Source organism: Elgaria multicarinata, chromosome 3, assembly GCF_023053635.1.
Source record: "Elgaria multicarinata webbii isolate HBS135686 ecotype San Diego chromosome 3, rElgMul1.1.pri, whole genome shotgun sequence".
Taxonomy (NCBI): Eukaryota; Metazoa; Chordata; class Lepidosauria; order Squamata; family Anguidae; genus Elgaria; species Elgaria multicarinata.
Window position 1 is genome coordinate 164,210,025 of NC_086173.1, and position 14,605 is coordinate 164,224,629.

The following is a 14,605-nucleotide window of genomic DNA, read 5'->3' on the forward strand; positions in this document are numbered from 1 at the left end:
AACATGTCCAGTTCTTCACCACACCTGTCTGCTTTCCAGGGTTTAGTTTAAAAACTGCTCTGCTACCTTAGCATCAGTAGTCTGGTTCCATTTTGGTTCAAGTATATAACTCCATATTCAAAATAGTTATTTTTAAAAAAGGAACATCCAAAAAAAAAACGTGGCCAGTTAAGGATGACTTCCTGAAATAATATCGTCAGGGGCGATGGAAAAACAACCACCCAGTGTTAGCTCCTGCCTCACCTCCAGAGGAAGGGAATCCCATAGAAAGGAGCCACCCCACTGAAGGCTCTTTTCATGGTGGACTCCAAGCTGGCAGGCGGTCCATGTAGAACCACCAGGAGCATCCTATCTGGTGACTTCAATAACTAGGCAGGTTGATATGGGAGATGGTGCTCCATCAGGTATCCTGGGGTCTCAAGATGTTTAGAGCTTTATAAACTAGTACAAAAAATCTTAAAGCTGGCCCATTACCCATAAGGCGTTCAGTGAAGTCTGTGTGTTGGGAAGGGGGAATAGAAAGTGTACGTGGAGCAGACTTTTTACACACGTTCATTTCAGAAGTATGTCCATCACCATTCAGGGGCACCAAAGCGACCACTAGGCAAAGTGGAAGTCCATTCATCACTGACGCACTCCGAGTGGCCTGGTTCAGACAACACGCTAAACCATGCTGCTTAACCACAAAATGGTTAACGGAATGCATGCATTCCGTTAACCATTTTATGGTTAAGCAGCATGGTTTAGCGTGTTGTCTGAATGGGGCCAGTGACTTCTCTGTAGGATTTTTGGCTCCTCTGGGGAAATTGCGCAGGAATTTGTTGCTGGATCGGGTGCTACCCAATTAGGAGAGACTGCGTGTGAAGCGTGGTCTGGCTCCTGCAAAGCCCCAAGGTTTTACAGCCACCTGCCCCATTTTGGTGCACTTGGGATTTTCGCTCCTGGGTGAGTAGGCCCATGGGGGTCTGATGTTGGATCGGGTGCCTCCCAATTGCAGACTTCCAGAACTTTAGATGAAACACCAGCACTGCTCAGGCAGAGGACTACAACAGACAGGGGGTGGGTGGGGGTGGGATAGTCAAATTACACACAATAGATTAATAAGCTACTCATAGTAGTAATTAGCCCATTCACACAGAGGATCACGGACTTTTTAAAAAATAGGCTACTGTGCGTAGCTTTTTAACCCATCGTGAGCTACCCCACTGACTGGGCAGGTTGACAGGAGAGAAGACTTTCAGGTATCCTGGTCCCATGTTGCTTAGAGCTTTATGCACTTGTACAAAAAAACTTAAACCTGGCCCAGAGGCCAATAGGTGCTCAGTGAAGTTCCTTCAGCAAAAGAGTTGCTTAAAGACATCCACACAGAAGAGGGTGTTGCAGCAAGTGCTAAATGTTGGTCTTTTCCACCAGAGGTCAGTTTTGAAATCGTCTAATCTGGATCCTCTCTCTAAATGGATACTGTTGGTTGCTTGTTTTTTTTTTTTTGCTACAAAAGGAGTGTTCCTCCCACATTTATAAAGATGTGGGCCATATAATGTCATGTCAGTTATGTTTTGCTCCATTTTGTCACGCTGAGGACACACAGCTCTATCTCCCTGTGACATCTGAACCTGATGATGTTCATCTAATGGGCGGTATAAAATGCAATAAATAAATAAATAAATGAGGCTGGGCTAAATCTGGATCAGTGCCTAGTCTCATCAGTGGGCTGGATGATGGTCAACAAATTGAAGCTGAATCCCAGAAAGGTGGAAGCCCTATGGGTGAGTGATTCCAGAGTCTGGGAGAGAGGCTCATTGCCTCTTCTGGATGGGGTTGCTCTCCCTTTGAAAGATCAGGTTTGTAGCCTGGTGGAGCTTTTAGATCCATCACTGACCCTGGAGGTTCTGGTGGCCATAGCAGCTCAGATAGGGTGACCACATGAAAAGGACGATGGAGACTTCTGTATCTTAGGGCATTTGAGCAGATGTCATTGTTATGCATGCAGCACCTGGTGAAATTCCCTCTTCATCACAACAGTTAAAACTGCAGGAGCTATTCTAGAGTGACCAGATACAAAAAAGGGCAGGACTCCAGCAGCTTTCACTATTGTGATGAAGAGGGGGTTTCACCAGGTGCTGCAAGCATACGAATGACACCTGCTGAAATTCCCTTTTCTACATAACTGTTAAAAGATACAGGAGCCCGGTCCTCCTTCCCATATGGTCCTCCTAGCTCAGAGTACCTTTACTGGCTTCTGTAGCAAAAAGCAAACAAACAACAGTATCCATTTAGAGAGAGGATCCAGATTAAAGGATTCCAAAACTGACCTCTGGTGGAAAAGACCAAAATTTAGCACATGTGTACAAATAGGCCAGATGACATAAAGAAGATCTGGAAGGCCAAACCCACCTTTAATTGCATGCCTTTCAAGGATATTCATGGCAGGAGGACCTTCCCACACCCAAACCTTTGCAAAACAGAGCATTGAGTGTCAGTGTTAAACTAAGGTTCTGTTGCCTCTTAAGTCGATGTTTGTCTGAGAGAAGGAAGAAATCTCCTTGTCCTTTGCTTCTGGCAGAAAAATGTCCTGGGCTTGGCTACCACTCAGTCCCCTACAACTCCATATTCTCCTTTTGCCCCCCCCCCCCCATTAGTACATTAAAGCAGGGAAAGGGGATGTGACTTTTTGCAACTATTTAAATCATTTGTACTGTGCAGCTTCTTTGATGTAAAGTAAGCACCTTGCTCTTCCTCAAGCTCCATTTATGGCCCAGTCTCAGAAATACGTTTCTCCAGTCTTCAGCCTCCAACTGGAGACAAATAGCTCTGCTGGAGCTCTGAACCAAGAAAACGTCTGGGAGCATTTATTCTGGCTGACCCGGGTTCCGCAGCTGCATCGGAGTCTGCTTCATAAGGAGAGCCCTGTTCCTGAGCAGGCCCTTAGTCAAGTGCTTTTCCTGGGAGAAAGGGTACTCTGGGAGTCAGGTAGTCTCTCCCACCATGGCTCTGAGCATCCCACCGGATGCATGGCAAACTGTCCTCTGTTGTGCCGTTGACAGTGGGGGGAGAATCTGGAAAAATGGCTGGGCTCACGATGGGGTTGAATGGTTTGCTGGGAACCTCAGAGGAGGCGTCACTGTCACAGGACCACTCATCTTGCCCCAGGATTACAGTAAGAGGGATATGATTAAGGGTATCAGATTTCTCCTCCTTCAAGGAAGTCTCTGTTTGAGCACTTCGATCATATAGCAGAGAACCCCTCTGGCGGAATCTCTTGGCAAGCTTCTCCCCTGTGCAAGTTGTCTGATGATGTCTAAGGCTTCTCCTCTCGCTAAAGCTCTTTCCACACTGCAAACATTGAAACGGTTTCTCTCCTGTATGAATTTTTTGATGCCCAGCAAAGGCATGCTTGTCACTAAAACTTTTTCCGCACTCCAGGCATTTAAAGGGTTTTTCTCCTGTGTGAGTTCTTTGATGACGTTGAAGGGCCACCTTCTGGCAGAATCTCTTTCCACACTCCAAGCACTCAAATGGTTTCTCCCCTGAGTGTGTTCTTTGATGGACAGTTAGTGCCCCCTTCCGACTAAATGCTTTTCCACACTCCAGACATTTAAATGGCTTCTCTCCTGTGTGAATTCTTTGATGTTTTGCAAGGTCATGTTTATCACTGCAACTCTTTCCGCACTCCAGACATTTAAATGGGTTGTCTTCTTTGTGAATTATCTGATGACGTGTAAGGCTGTTCTTGGAAAAGAATCTCTTTTCACACTGTGAACATTCAAATGGTTTCTCTCCTGTGTTTGTGTGATTTCGCTGATGTACTGCAAGGCTCACCTTCCACCTGAAGCTCTGTCCACAGTCCAAGCATTTAAATGGTTTCTCTCCCGAGTGAATTCTTTGATGGAGAGTTAGTGCCCCCTTTTGTCTAAAAGCTTTACCGCACTCCAGACAGATGAATGTTTTTTCTCCTGTGTGAATTCTTTGATGTGCAGGAAGGTAATGCTTATTGCTGAAACACTTTCCACACTCTGGACATTTGAATGCGTTATGTTCTCTGTGAATTAACTGATGACGTCTAAGGCTGTGCCTGGAAAAGAATCTTTTCCCACACTGTGAACATTCAAATGGTTTCTCTTCTGTGTCCATGTGAATTCGCTGATGTATTGCAAGGCTCACCTTCCATCTAAAGCTCTTTCCACACTGCGAACATTCAAAAGGTTTCTCTCCTGTGTGTAGTCTTTGATGTAAAGCAAGGCTGTTCTTCGCACTGAAGCTCTTTCTGCACTCCAGGCATTTATATGGTGATTCCCCTCTGTGCCTTCTTTGATGCTCTTGAAGGGCGCTACTGCAGTGGAATCCCTTTCCACACTCCAGGCATTTAAATGGTTTCACTCCAGAGTGTATTCTTTGATGGACAATAAGTGTTCCCTTTTCCCTAAATGCTTTTCCACACTCCAGACAGGTAAATGGTTTCTCTCTTGTGTGTATTCTTTGATGTCTAGCAAGAACATGCTTATTGCTGAATTTTTTCCCACATTCCAGACATTTAAATGGCTTGTCTTCTCTGTGAATTAGCTCATGATGTGCAATGCTGTGCCTGGAAAGGAATCTCTTTCCACGCAGTGAACATTCAAATGGTTTCTCTCCTGTGTCTGTGTGAGTTCGCTGATGTATTGCAAGGGTTTCCTTCCACCTGAAGCTCTTCCCACACTGCGAACATTCAAATGGTTTCTTCCCAGTGTGGATTCTTTGATGTGCAGTAAGGCCATTCTTCAAGCTGAAGCTCTTTCCGCACTCCAGGCATTTAAATGGCCTCTCGCCAGTGTGAGTTCTTTGATGGTCTTGAAGGTCACCATTGGAGTAGAATGCCTTTCCACATTCTAGGCATTTAAATGGCTTCTCCCCAGTGTGTCTTCTTTCATGCACTTGAAGGGCACCCTTCTGGCGGAATCTCTTTCCACACTCCAAGCATTCAAACGGTTTCTCCCCAGAGTGTATTCTTTGATGGACAGCAAGTGCCCACTTCTGTCTAAATGCCTTTCCACACTCCAGACAGTCAAATGGCTTCTCTCCCATGTGCGTTTTTTGATGGGTGCGAAGGTCAGCATTTCCCTTGAATCTCCTCCCACACTCACGGCATTTATATCGTTTCTTTGCTGCATGGCTTGTACCATGGTCAGCTAGAGTTGGTTTATAAGCGATGGTTTTACCAGACACAGGGGGATTCTTCTCTCTCGTTTCTTTGGGAGTTTTTTGTTTTACCATCATTGCATGGAGGTCCGAATCCAGACATATATCCCTCTCTTTATTACTTGGCTTCCCCTCCAGCTTGTTTATCCTATCTTGACTGCCAATATTCTCTTTCACATCTAGCAACTTGTCACTTTCTCTGGACACTTGATGTACTCTTTCATTTGCTTTTCCTCCCCATGCATCCTTGGCTGAAATAAATAGGGAGGAAAAAAAGGCTGTGATTCAAAGAGAGGGGCACTTCCAAATCAAGAAATAATTTGGTTGCCTAAATCTAGGGTGACCATATCAGTGGATTTCCCCGGAGTTGTCCAAGTTGGTGGCGGGGTCGGTGGGTTTCTATAATCTTCTATAATGTCTGGGAATGACAGGCTTTCCCCTTAAGACCCTGAATAAAGGGGAAAGCATGTCATTCCCAGACATTATAGAAAAGGCCCCGATTGGACCACTGGGGGTTATGACACACTTTCCCTTTTTCCACTCCAATTGGGGCCTTAATCAACCCCCTTGCCCCAATCCCTGCTGTTTGCCACTACTGGTCTGGGCAAAAATACACAGTGGGCCAGTTTCTTCCTTGCCTCCCCCCCCCAAAGTATCTGTTGGCTTGCTTGGGGGCAGCTGCTAAGAGAATAACTTTAAAAGAAACCTTGCCCAACCAGACACTATCTAGTATGGGCATTTAAATTGAAAACATCTGGGAAGCACCAGATTGGGGAAAGGCTGGGCTAGAGAAAGAATGGCTGGCAATGATAGGGTTAAATTTTCCCCCTTACCAAGATACCTTCCTAGTTTCCAAATTGTGCTTTTATATTTTATATTGTACTTTTATAATGCATTTTGTGGGTACTTACTGCTCGGGCAGCATTCTGAGCTATTACTATTTGGCATTTGTATGAATACTGCAGTTCCTTGCCCAACTAAAAAAAACCCAATCCTTCTTCTTCAATAGCCGAGAGCTTCAGCTATTGAGTGGTATAGAAATGTAATAAATAAATAACTAATAAATAAATTCTTGAAGCAGCCCCTGGCACCCTTTCACTTAGTGGGTGTTTTCCCTCCCCTTTTTGCTTTCAATGTTGCAAGAGGGTTGCTGCGTTGAACTGTTTGCAAATTTGGCCTAGAATCCATTCTGTATTGCTATATAATGCATCTCAGTCATATTGTGAACATGTGGTTATTAAAAAAATATCCTTCTATGAACAAGGTGGTGAGGCTAATACTTTTTGATCTTCTTTACTGCACTTAGTGGATGGTAAACTATATGACCTTTACTAGTATCTTAGTGACATGATTTATTATTCTACTAGTGAAAAAGCCCGTCATACGACAGGTGTATTAATTTTATTAGGACTTTTTTGAATACAATATTTTTGGTATACACTTAAGATTTTTGAACCAATTTCCCCTGTTCTTTCCCATCAATAATTGTTAACTTTGCTTTTGGCTGGTCTGCTAGGCCGGAAGGTCCTGGCAGTTAATTTTCTGGAACTTCCCTAGAACGACGCAGTTCCGAGAAACGTCACTAGATGACGGCAAAGGGCAAAAACTATAACTGGTGAGGAGGAGCACTCTGGCATTTTATATATAGGCAGGGCCGATGCCAGACTATTTTGCGCCCTAGGCAAGGTGAGCTACTTTCACCCCCTACCCCCCCCCCCAAAAAAAAGTGCCAACTTTGATTTTTAAGAACATACGTTTCCTGGAAAAAATAAGAAGCACAAAACTTGAAACTGCTAAATTTATTTTAAAGTGCAAGAAATACATCATACCAATTATAGCAAACAAATTGGGAAGGAACGTCTATGGGTCTAAAATGCATTATTTAATAGGAATATTACCTCCAAATCATCCCCCCCAACTCACACACGCGCGCAAACACACACTCAGCATCACTCACTCCAAACAAACACACGCATGAACACATGCATTCACTCAAAGACCCCATGATGCACCCCATTCACCCATATATTCTCTCTCTCTCTCTCTTCCGGACGCGTTCTGGAAGTCTGAACATGGAGCCGCCCCACCCCCACCCCAGTGTCCCTGGCTTCGCTTCGGCTGGGCGAGTGCGGGGCGCCATCTCACCCGCCCAAGCCCAGCTGAATCCTCGGGCCGGGCCGGCTCACAGCCAACATTGTGAGTGCTGCGCTGTGCCCGGCGCCCCTCTTAGCTTGGCGCTCTAGGCGGCCACCTGAGTGGCCTCTATGGTAGCACCAGCCCTGTATATAGGACTAGCTGTACCCGGCGTAACATACGCCGTTCTAGCATATCTTAGCCCCCCGCCCCCCCTCTCCTCAGCCGCTTCGGCCCCCTCATGTATGAGGGCTTCGGTTCACCTAAGGGGTTGAGCATGCAGGCAGCACCGCCTTTCCCCTCAGCGGCCCCCACAGGCTCCTCCCCTGCTGCCCGCGACGCTTTCCCTCAGTAAGATTCCCAGCCCATTATCAGCCCTGAACCAGCCGATCCGATCCTGCCTGCCTCCCTCCAGCGGCCAGGCCGGTTCACCCAGAGAATGGCCACCACGCTTCTCCTCCCCTTCTCCCACCCCTTTCCTTTCCTTCTCCTTCCCGCGAGACGTGGACGCCCAGCTCTCGCGAGACTCTGGCGCTGCGGTAGAAGGAGCCACTCCGCTGCTGAGGGAGGAAAAGGCGAAGGCAACAGGAAGGGCGGCGGAAGAGGAGCCGTGAGGGGGAACCTCGCTCAGCAGCAGCGGCATCGCTTCTCTTCCCCTTGCCCGCCCTTCCCTCACCGCCAGGATGCCACATAGCCTCCCTGCTTCCCTCCCTCCAGCGGCCAGGCCAGTTCACCCAGAGAATGGCCACCACGCTCCTCCTCCCCCACTCCGCACCCTGCCATTGTTATTGTTGCTTAGCAACTTGGTTCCAAATGCAAGTCTGGAAGCCCCACCCACCAAGGGGCGGAGCTTGTATGGAAACATACCCAAGTGTTTTATATATAGATAGATAGCGTCCTGCTGATGAAGAGATTTCGAAACAGGCACTTTACCGGACACCTGTCTACTTTTTACTTAGACGCCTAGAATATTGAAATGGTTGGGTGGTACAACGTTGCACTTCAAAAAAAAATTCCACATGCTGTTCTGTACACATGCTGTTATTGTTAGTTATTTGCTGATACACTGTATATTATTCTGGTTTGATCTATTGATTTACCCTTGCATTGAAGGCTTCTACCTTGTTGGAGGCTTTGCTTTACTATGTTAAAGCACTGATCTAGCAGCATTATTTTGATGTGGTAAAGGGTGTGTATCAACAAGAGGAGTATACCTTTTGTATGTTTGATTATTACCATTATATAATAGTATCTTCAGGCAGCAGGTTGATGCAAATATGATTCACCCACAGTAGAAATATATAAAAATGTTTGTTTATTCTCCACTTTAAATGTGTGTGTTTTGTGGTTGAGTGCTTAGCACCCTAATTGTGTTCTGTCATATTGTGAGTCAACACATTTTCCTCGCTAAATTCCTCCTGTTTGATGTAGGGTGACCATATGGAAAGGAGAACAGAGCTTCTGTATCTTTAACAGTTGCGCAGAAAAGAGAATTTCAGCCCTGCCTAGCATGATCAGATACAGAAGAGGGCAGGGCTCCTGCAGCTTTAACTGTTGTGATGAAGAGGGTGCTGCATGAATACAAATGACACCTGCTGAAATTCCCTTTTCTATACAACAGTTAAAGATACAGGAGCCCAGTCCTCCTTTCCATGTGGCCACCCTAGTTTGATGGGGCACAATATTTTTCCTTAAATCTGTAATTATGTAACCCAAATTCTCTCACTTGCAGTCATTGACTCTTATTTGCCTGCTGGCTCAGTTTGCCTATATTTGAAATCAGTTTCCTGGTCTCTTGTGTATATCAAATTACCCTGAGGAAGGACCTTTAGGGTCCGAAACACGTTGGTTTTTAGAATAAACTATATCCTTGGGAGGGGGAATTTAAAAATCCATTAAAAATCCAAGGGATGAACCAATCTGATTCAAACTTGGCATGCTGAACGCCCTCCGTAAGAGCTATCATTGTGCCAAGTTTGATCGCTTTGTCTTTAAAAAGTATGCAGATGTAAGCATTTTTTAAATTTCCATTTTAAAAATTCCTTAAAATGAAGTGATGAACCAATCTGATTCAAAGTTGGGGTGGCTAAAGCCCTCCTTAAGAGCCATCAGCATGCCAAGTTTGATCTCTCTACCTTTAAAACTTATGCAGATGTAAGCATTTTGGTTACCTTGGAGCAAAAGAGGGGACCTGACCACCTTTACAAAAGAAATTATTTATTTCATAGAATCATAGAATAGCAGAGTTGGAAGGGGCCTACAAGGCCATCAAGTCCAACCCCCTGCTCAATGCAGGAATCCACCCTAAAGCATCCCCGACAGATGCTTGTCCAGCTGCCTCTTGAAGGCCTCTGGTGTGGGAGAGCCCACAACCTCCCTAGGGAACTGATTCCATTGTTGTACTGCTCTAACAGTCAGGAAGTTTTTCCTGATGTCCAGCTCGAATCTGGCTTCCTTTAACTTGAGCCCGTTATTCCGTGTCCTGCACTCTGGGAGGATCGAAATAAATATTTCTTTATTTATTAAATTTTTATACCGCCCAATAGCCAAAGCTCTCTGGGTGGTTCACAAACATTAAAACCATTAGGAACATAATAAAACACCCAACAAACTAAAAAAAAAAAAGAAATTAAAATTATGACCATATGACCATATGGAAAGGAAGACAGGGCTTCTGTATCTTTAACAGTTATATTGAAAAAGGAATTTCAGCAGGTGTCATTGGTTTGCATGCAGCACCTGGAGAAGTTCCCTCTTCATCACAACAGTTAGAGCTCCAGGAGCCCTTCCCTCTTTTGTATCTGTTCAAGAGGACAGGGCTCCTGCAGCTTTAACACTTTTAAACGTTTTTATTATTATTATTATTATTATTATTATTTATTTATATAGCACCATCAATGTACATGGTGCTGTACAGATAACACAGTACATAGCAAGACCCTGCCGCATAGGCTTACAATCTAATAAGTTGTAGTTAACAATAAAGAGGGAAGGAGAATGCAAACAGGCACAGGGAAGTGTAAACAGGCACCGGGTAGGGTAAAGCTAATAGTATAGAGTCAGAACAAACTCAATATTTGAAGGCTATAGGGAAAAGAAAAGTTTTTAGCTGAGTTTTAAAAGCAGTGATTGAGTTTGCCTCCGTCCTCCTCCACCCTGCTGCCCTCTTACCTCTTTGCCGGCCCGGGACCAACCTCTTCCTCCTCCCTTTCCTTACAGGGGAATCTTACCGGTCTGAATTCCCTCCCGGAACAAAAAAACTGGTGCAGCTCCGGGTGTTTCTCCCCCAATTGTGGAACTTCCTGCCTCTCTAGGAATCAAGACTCGGTTGAGATTAACCCTTGAAAGACTGAAGGGCAGGAGCTGGGCTGCCCCCCTTCCCCGAAGCTTTTAGGCGGCTTCTCTTGGCTCCTTCCGAGCTGCTGCTTTTCCCTCCCCTGAAGACCCTGGGAGGAAGGCAGGAGGGAGTCCGGGCTCCGGCTGCAGCAGGGGAGGCGGGCAGGGCCGGCGGTGCGGCTTCTCCTTCCGAAGAGTTGGCCAGAAAACGCTTCGGGTTCAGTTCAGCCTTCCCCGACCTAGTGTCCGACTGCAATTCCCATCATCCCCAGTCAGCACCATGTGTGTGCTCAGATTTGATCTCAGTTTCGACCCTGTCATGTTGCAGCCCACACAGCCTTCCTTGGCCATCAGGCGGGAGAGGTTGTGGCCAAGAATATTCATGTCCAACACTCTGTTCACACAGTGGCCATCCAGCCATTGGCCAGGACACGGTGCAACAGCACCCTCCCACCCATGTTCCCAAGCAACCGGTGCACCCAGGCTTACTGCTTACTGCTTTATGTTCTACCTCTACTGGAGGTAGAACATAACCATCAGGGCTAGTAGCCATGGATAGCCTTCGCCTCCAGGAATTTATCCAACCCCCTTTTAAAGCCATCCAATTGGTGGCCATCACTATATCTTGTGGTAGTGAGTTCCATAATTTAAATCTGCGCTGTGTGAAGAAGTCCTTCCTTTTATTCCTCCTGGATCTCCCACCAGTCACCTTCAAGGGCTGACCCCATTGGGTTCTAGTATTTTGAGAGGGGGAGAAAAATGTCTCCCTATCTATATTCTCCACACCATGCAAAATTTTGTACACCTCTATCATGTCTCCCCTTCGCCTCCTTTTCCCAATCCCAGTTGTTGTAACCTTCCCTCATAAGGGAGATCCTCCAGCCATTTAACCATTTTAGTTGCCCTTTTCTGCACCTTTTTCACCACTATATCTTTTTTTTTTTTTTTTTTTTTTGGTGATTGGAACTGTGCACAATATTCTAAGTGTGGTCTCACCATAAATTTGTATAAAGGCAGTATGATACTGGCAGTTTTATTCTCAATTCCTTTTCTTATGTGTTCCACTCGAATTCCCATCATGGCCACGAGCCCTTTTGGTCCCTATTATGTGGTAGTCCAAACAGCCTTCCCTGGCCATCCAGCAGGAAAGGTTGTGGCCAGGAATAATCAGGGGGCCTGGATTTGTGTTGTACCCCGCCTCGATCCAGAGGGAGAGGCAAGTAACAAATTATTATTATTATTATTATTATTATTATTATATTATTTCCATTCTTCCTTGCCTGTGTCCTGTCTCGATCAAGTTGGGTCATCGGAGAAACTGGTTTGAACAGTGGTGGCGAGGTCCTTTGCAAAGCAGCATAAAAGAGGCTAGGATCAGTGCACAAGGTGCTGGAAATTTGGGTGGATCTATTTTGGTCCCCTTCTGCTATTGTGACCATGCATCAGGATTAGCCTGGTTGCACATTGTTCTTCCCTCGCCAATCTTACGAGATCGCCCCCAAACGCTTCTTTTTCTTTCTGAAGTGATATGGACTCCAGTTGATTGAATACCCACCTCTTCGATCTCTTGGGACGCAGAAGCCCGTTGCAAATTCGCGCTGAGCCCAAGCTTAAGTCATTCCTACAACTCAACGACACACAAGCCCTCACATTGTCTGGATGGTGGCTTTGGTTGGATAGATGGAGTTCCAGCTTTTGATCCAGCTTTTGTTCAGAAAGAAGAAAGGGATGTGTGGCACTTTGTGGAGGCCACTTTTTATTTAAGAAAAGAGCCAGAAGACCACAGCTAGTCTTATAATGAAAATTGCTTATGAAGAGGGATGCAAGTCTTATTTTAAAACTGGTGATCATGACTGCCTTTCTAGCGACTGTATGTATGTATGTATCTTTGTGTAGGCGATTATTGGGAAGAAAACAGGGAGGCAGGAAGAAGGAAAGTGCATGCAGGGAAGACTTTTTACCCACTATGGTAATTTCAGAAGCATCCCTCCATCATCCATTAGCTGCTTCAGGGTACCCTGACTAAGCAACATGAGACTCCATTCATCACTGGTGCATAGGGTGACCATATGAAAAGGAGGACAGGGGTCCTGTATCTTTAATAGTTGCATAGAAAAGGATTTCAGCAGGTGTTATTTGTATATATGGAGAACCTGGTGAAATTCCCTCTTCATCACAACAGTTAAAGCTGCAGGTGCCCTGCCCTCTTAAATCTGGTTGCTCTAGTATAGCTCCGGTCCTCCTTTTCATATGGTCACCCTACGACTGGTGCAGTCCTTGAGCAACTTCTCTGAAGGATATTTCACTCCTTTGGGGTAGTTGTGCAGGGGTTTGTTGTTGGATCAAATGCCTTTCAATTAGGAGAGGTTGTATGTGAACTGTTGTCCAGATCCTGCAAAGCGCAAAGGTTTTATAGCCGCCGCCTCCTTTTTGGCACACTCGGGATCTTTGCACCTTAGAGAGTAGTTTTGATATTGGATTGGGTGCCTTCCATCTGCAAACTTCAGGCATGTTAATGGTGAAACAGCGCCACCATTTGGGCTGGAGGACTGCAGCAGGACAGAGGGTGGGGTGAATCAAATTACACACAGTAGGTTATCAGCCCATTCAGGTGACTGGGGATCATGGACCATTTCAAAAATGTGCTACTTTGCCTAGCTTATTAGCCCATTGTGGGCTCTTGTGATATCTGAACCCAGCCAAAGTTGGTTCCTGACTGCCCTCAAAAGGCAGGGAATTTCACAGAAAGGCGGCCACCACACTGAAAGCTTTTTTCCAAGTAGACTCAAAACCAGCTGTAGGTGCCACCAGGATCATCCCATGTGATGACCTCAGGGACCGAGCAGGTTGGTAAGGGAGAAGGTGCTCTCTCAGGTATCCTGGTCCCAAGTTGCTTAGGGCTTTATACACTTGTAAAAAAAAACTTAACCTTGTCCCGGTGGCCAATAGGCGTTCGGTGAAATTCCCTCAGCAAAGGAGTTGCATGCTGAAAAGGGGCAGCTCCTGATAACAGTCGAGCTGCAGAGATAACAGAGAGACGGAAAGAACTGGGCATGTTTAGCCTGGAGAAGAGAAGATTGAGGGAAGACATTATAACACTCTTCAAATACTTAAAAGGTTGTCACACAGAGGAGGGCCAGGATCTCTTCTCGATCCTCCCAGAGTGCAGGACACGGAATAACAGCCTCAAGTTAAAGGAAGCCAGATTCCAGCTGGACATCAGGAAAAACTTCCAGACTGTTAGAGCAGTACGACAATGGAACCAGTTACCTAGGGAGGTTGTGGGCTCTCCCACACTAGAGGCCTTCAAGAGGCAGCTGGACAACCATCTGTCAGGGATGCTTTAGGGTGGATTCCTGCATTGAGCAGGGGGTTGGACTCGATGGCCTTGTAGGCCCCTTCCAACTCTGCTATTCTATGATTCTGCACTAGCTCCAGCTTCCAGAGCAGCTTTAAGGGCAGCCCCACATAGAGCACATTGCAGTAATCCAGCCTTGAGGTTACTAATACCTGTACTGCTGTGGCCAAGTTATCCCTACTTAAGGGCATAGCTGGTAAACCAGCTCAATGTGGAAAAAGGAACTCTGAGCTGCTATGGACATCAGTGAAGGATCTAAGAGTTCCCCCTGGCTACATACCAAATCTTTCAAAGAGAGAGCAAGCCCATCCAGAAGAGGCAACGAGCTTCTCCCCCAGACTCTGGAACCACTCATCCACAAGGTTTTCATCTTGCTGGGGTTCAGCTTCCATTTGTTGGCCCTCATCCAGCCCATTGCTGAGCCTAAAACATAGGTCGTGGGTTGATATGACTGATCAACCTCAATCGATCCTAAAGTGCAAAATCGGCAGGTCTAAACCTAGATTCTAAGAAATGCTGCAATTGCAAGTACTGCCATTTTGGCATAGTTTGTTGTTTATTCGTTCAGTCGCTTCCGACTCTTCGTGACTTCATGGACCAGCC

The 14,605-nt window shown here is 45.9% G+C and overlaps 1 protein-coding gene across 1 annotated transcript; it reads right to left on the reverse strand.

Moving 5' to 3' along the window:
- Positions 1 to 2,267: 2,267 nt before the first annotated feature.
- LOC134396327 (oocyte zinc finger protein XlCOF6-like) lies at positions 2,268 to 10,533 on the reverse strand. The gene is made up of 2 exons (XM_063122786.1): positions 10,480 to 10,533; positions 2,268 to 5,426 (listed from the first exon to the last, which is right to left on the reverse strand). Exon 2 carries the CDS (start codon positions 5,251 to 5,253, stop codon positions 2,926 to 2,928), a length of 2,328 nt encoding a protein of 775 aa, XP_062978856.1. The 5' UTR covers positions 5,254 to 5,426; positions 10,480 to 10,533; the 3' UTR covers positions 2,268 to 2,925.
- Positions 10,534 to 14,605: the final 4,072 nt, after the last annotated feature.

Bases quoted from the DNA above. Each gene is read 5' to 3' on its own strand.
- LOC134396327 (XM_063122786.1), bottom strand. From the start codon at position 5,253: ATGATGGTAAAACAAAAAACTCCCAAAGAAACGAGAGAGAAGAATCCC.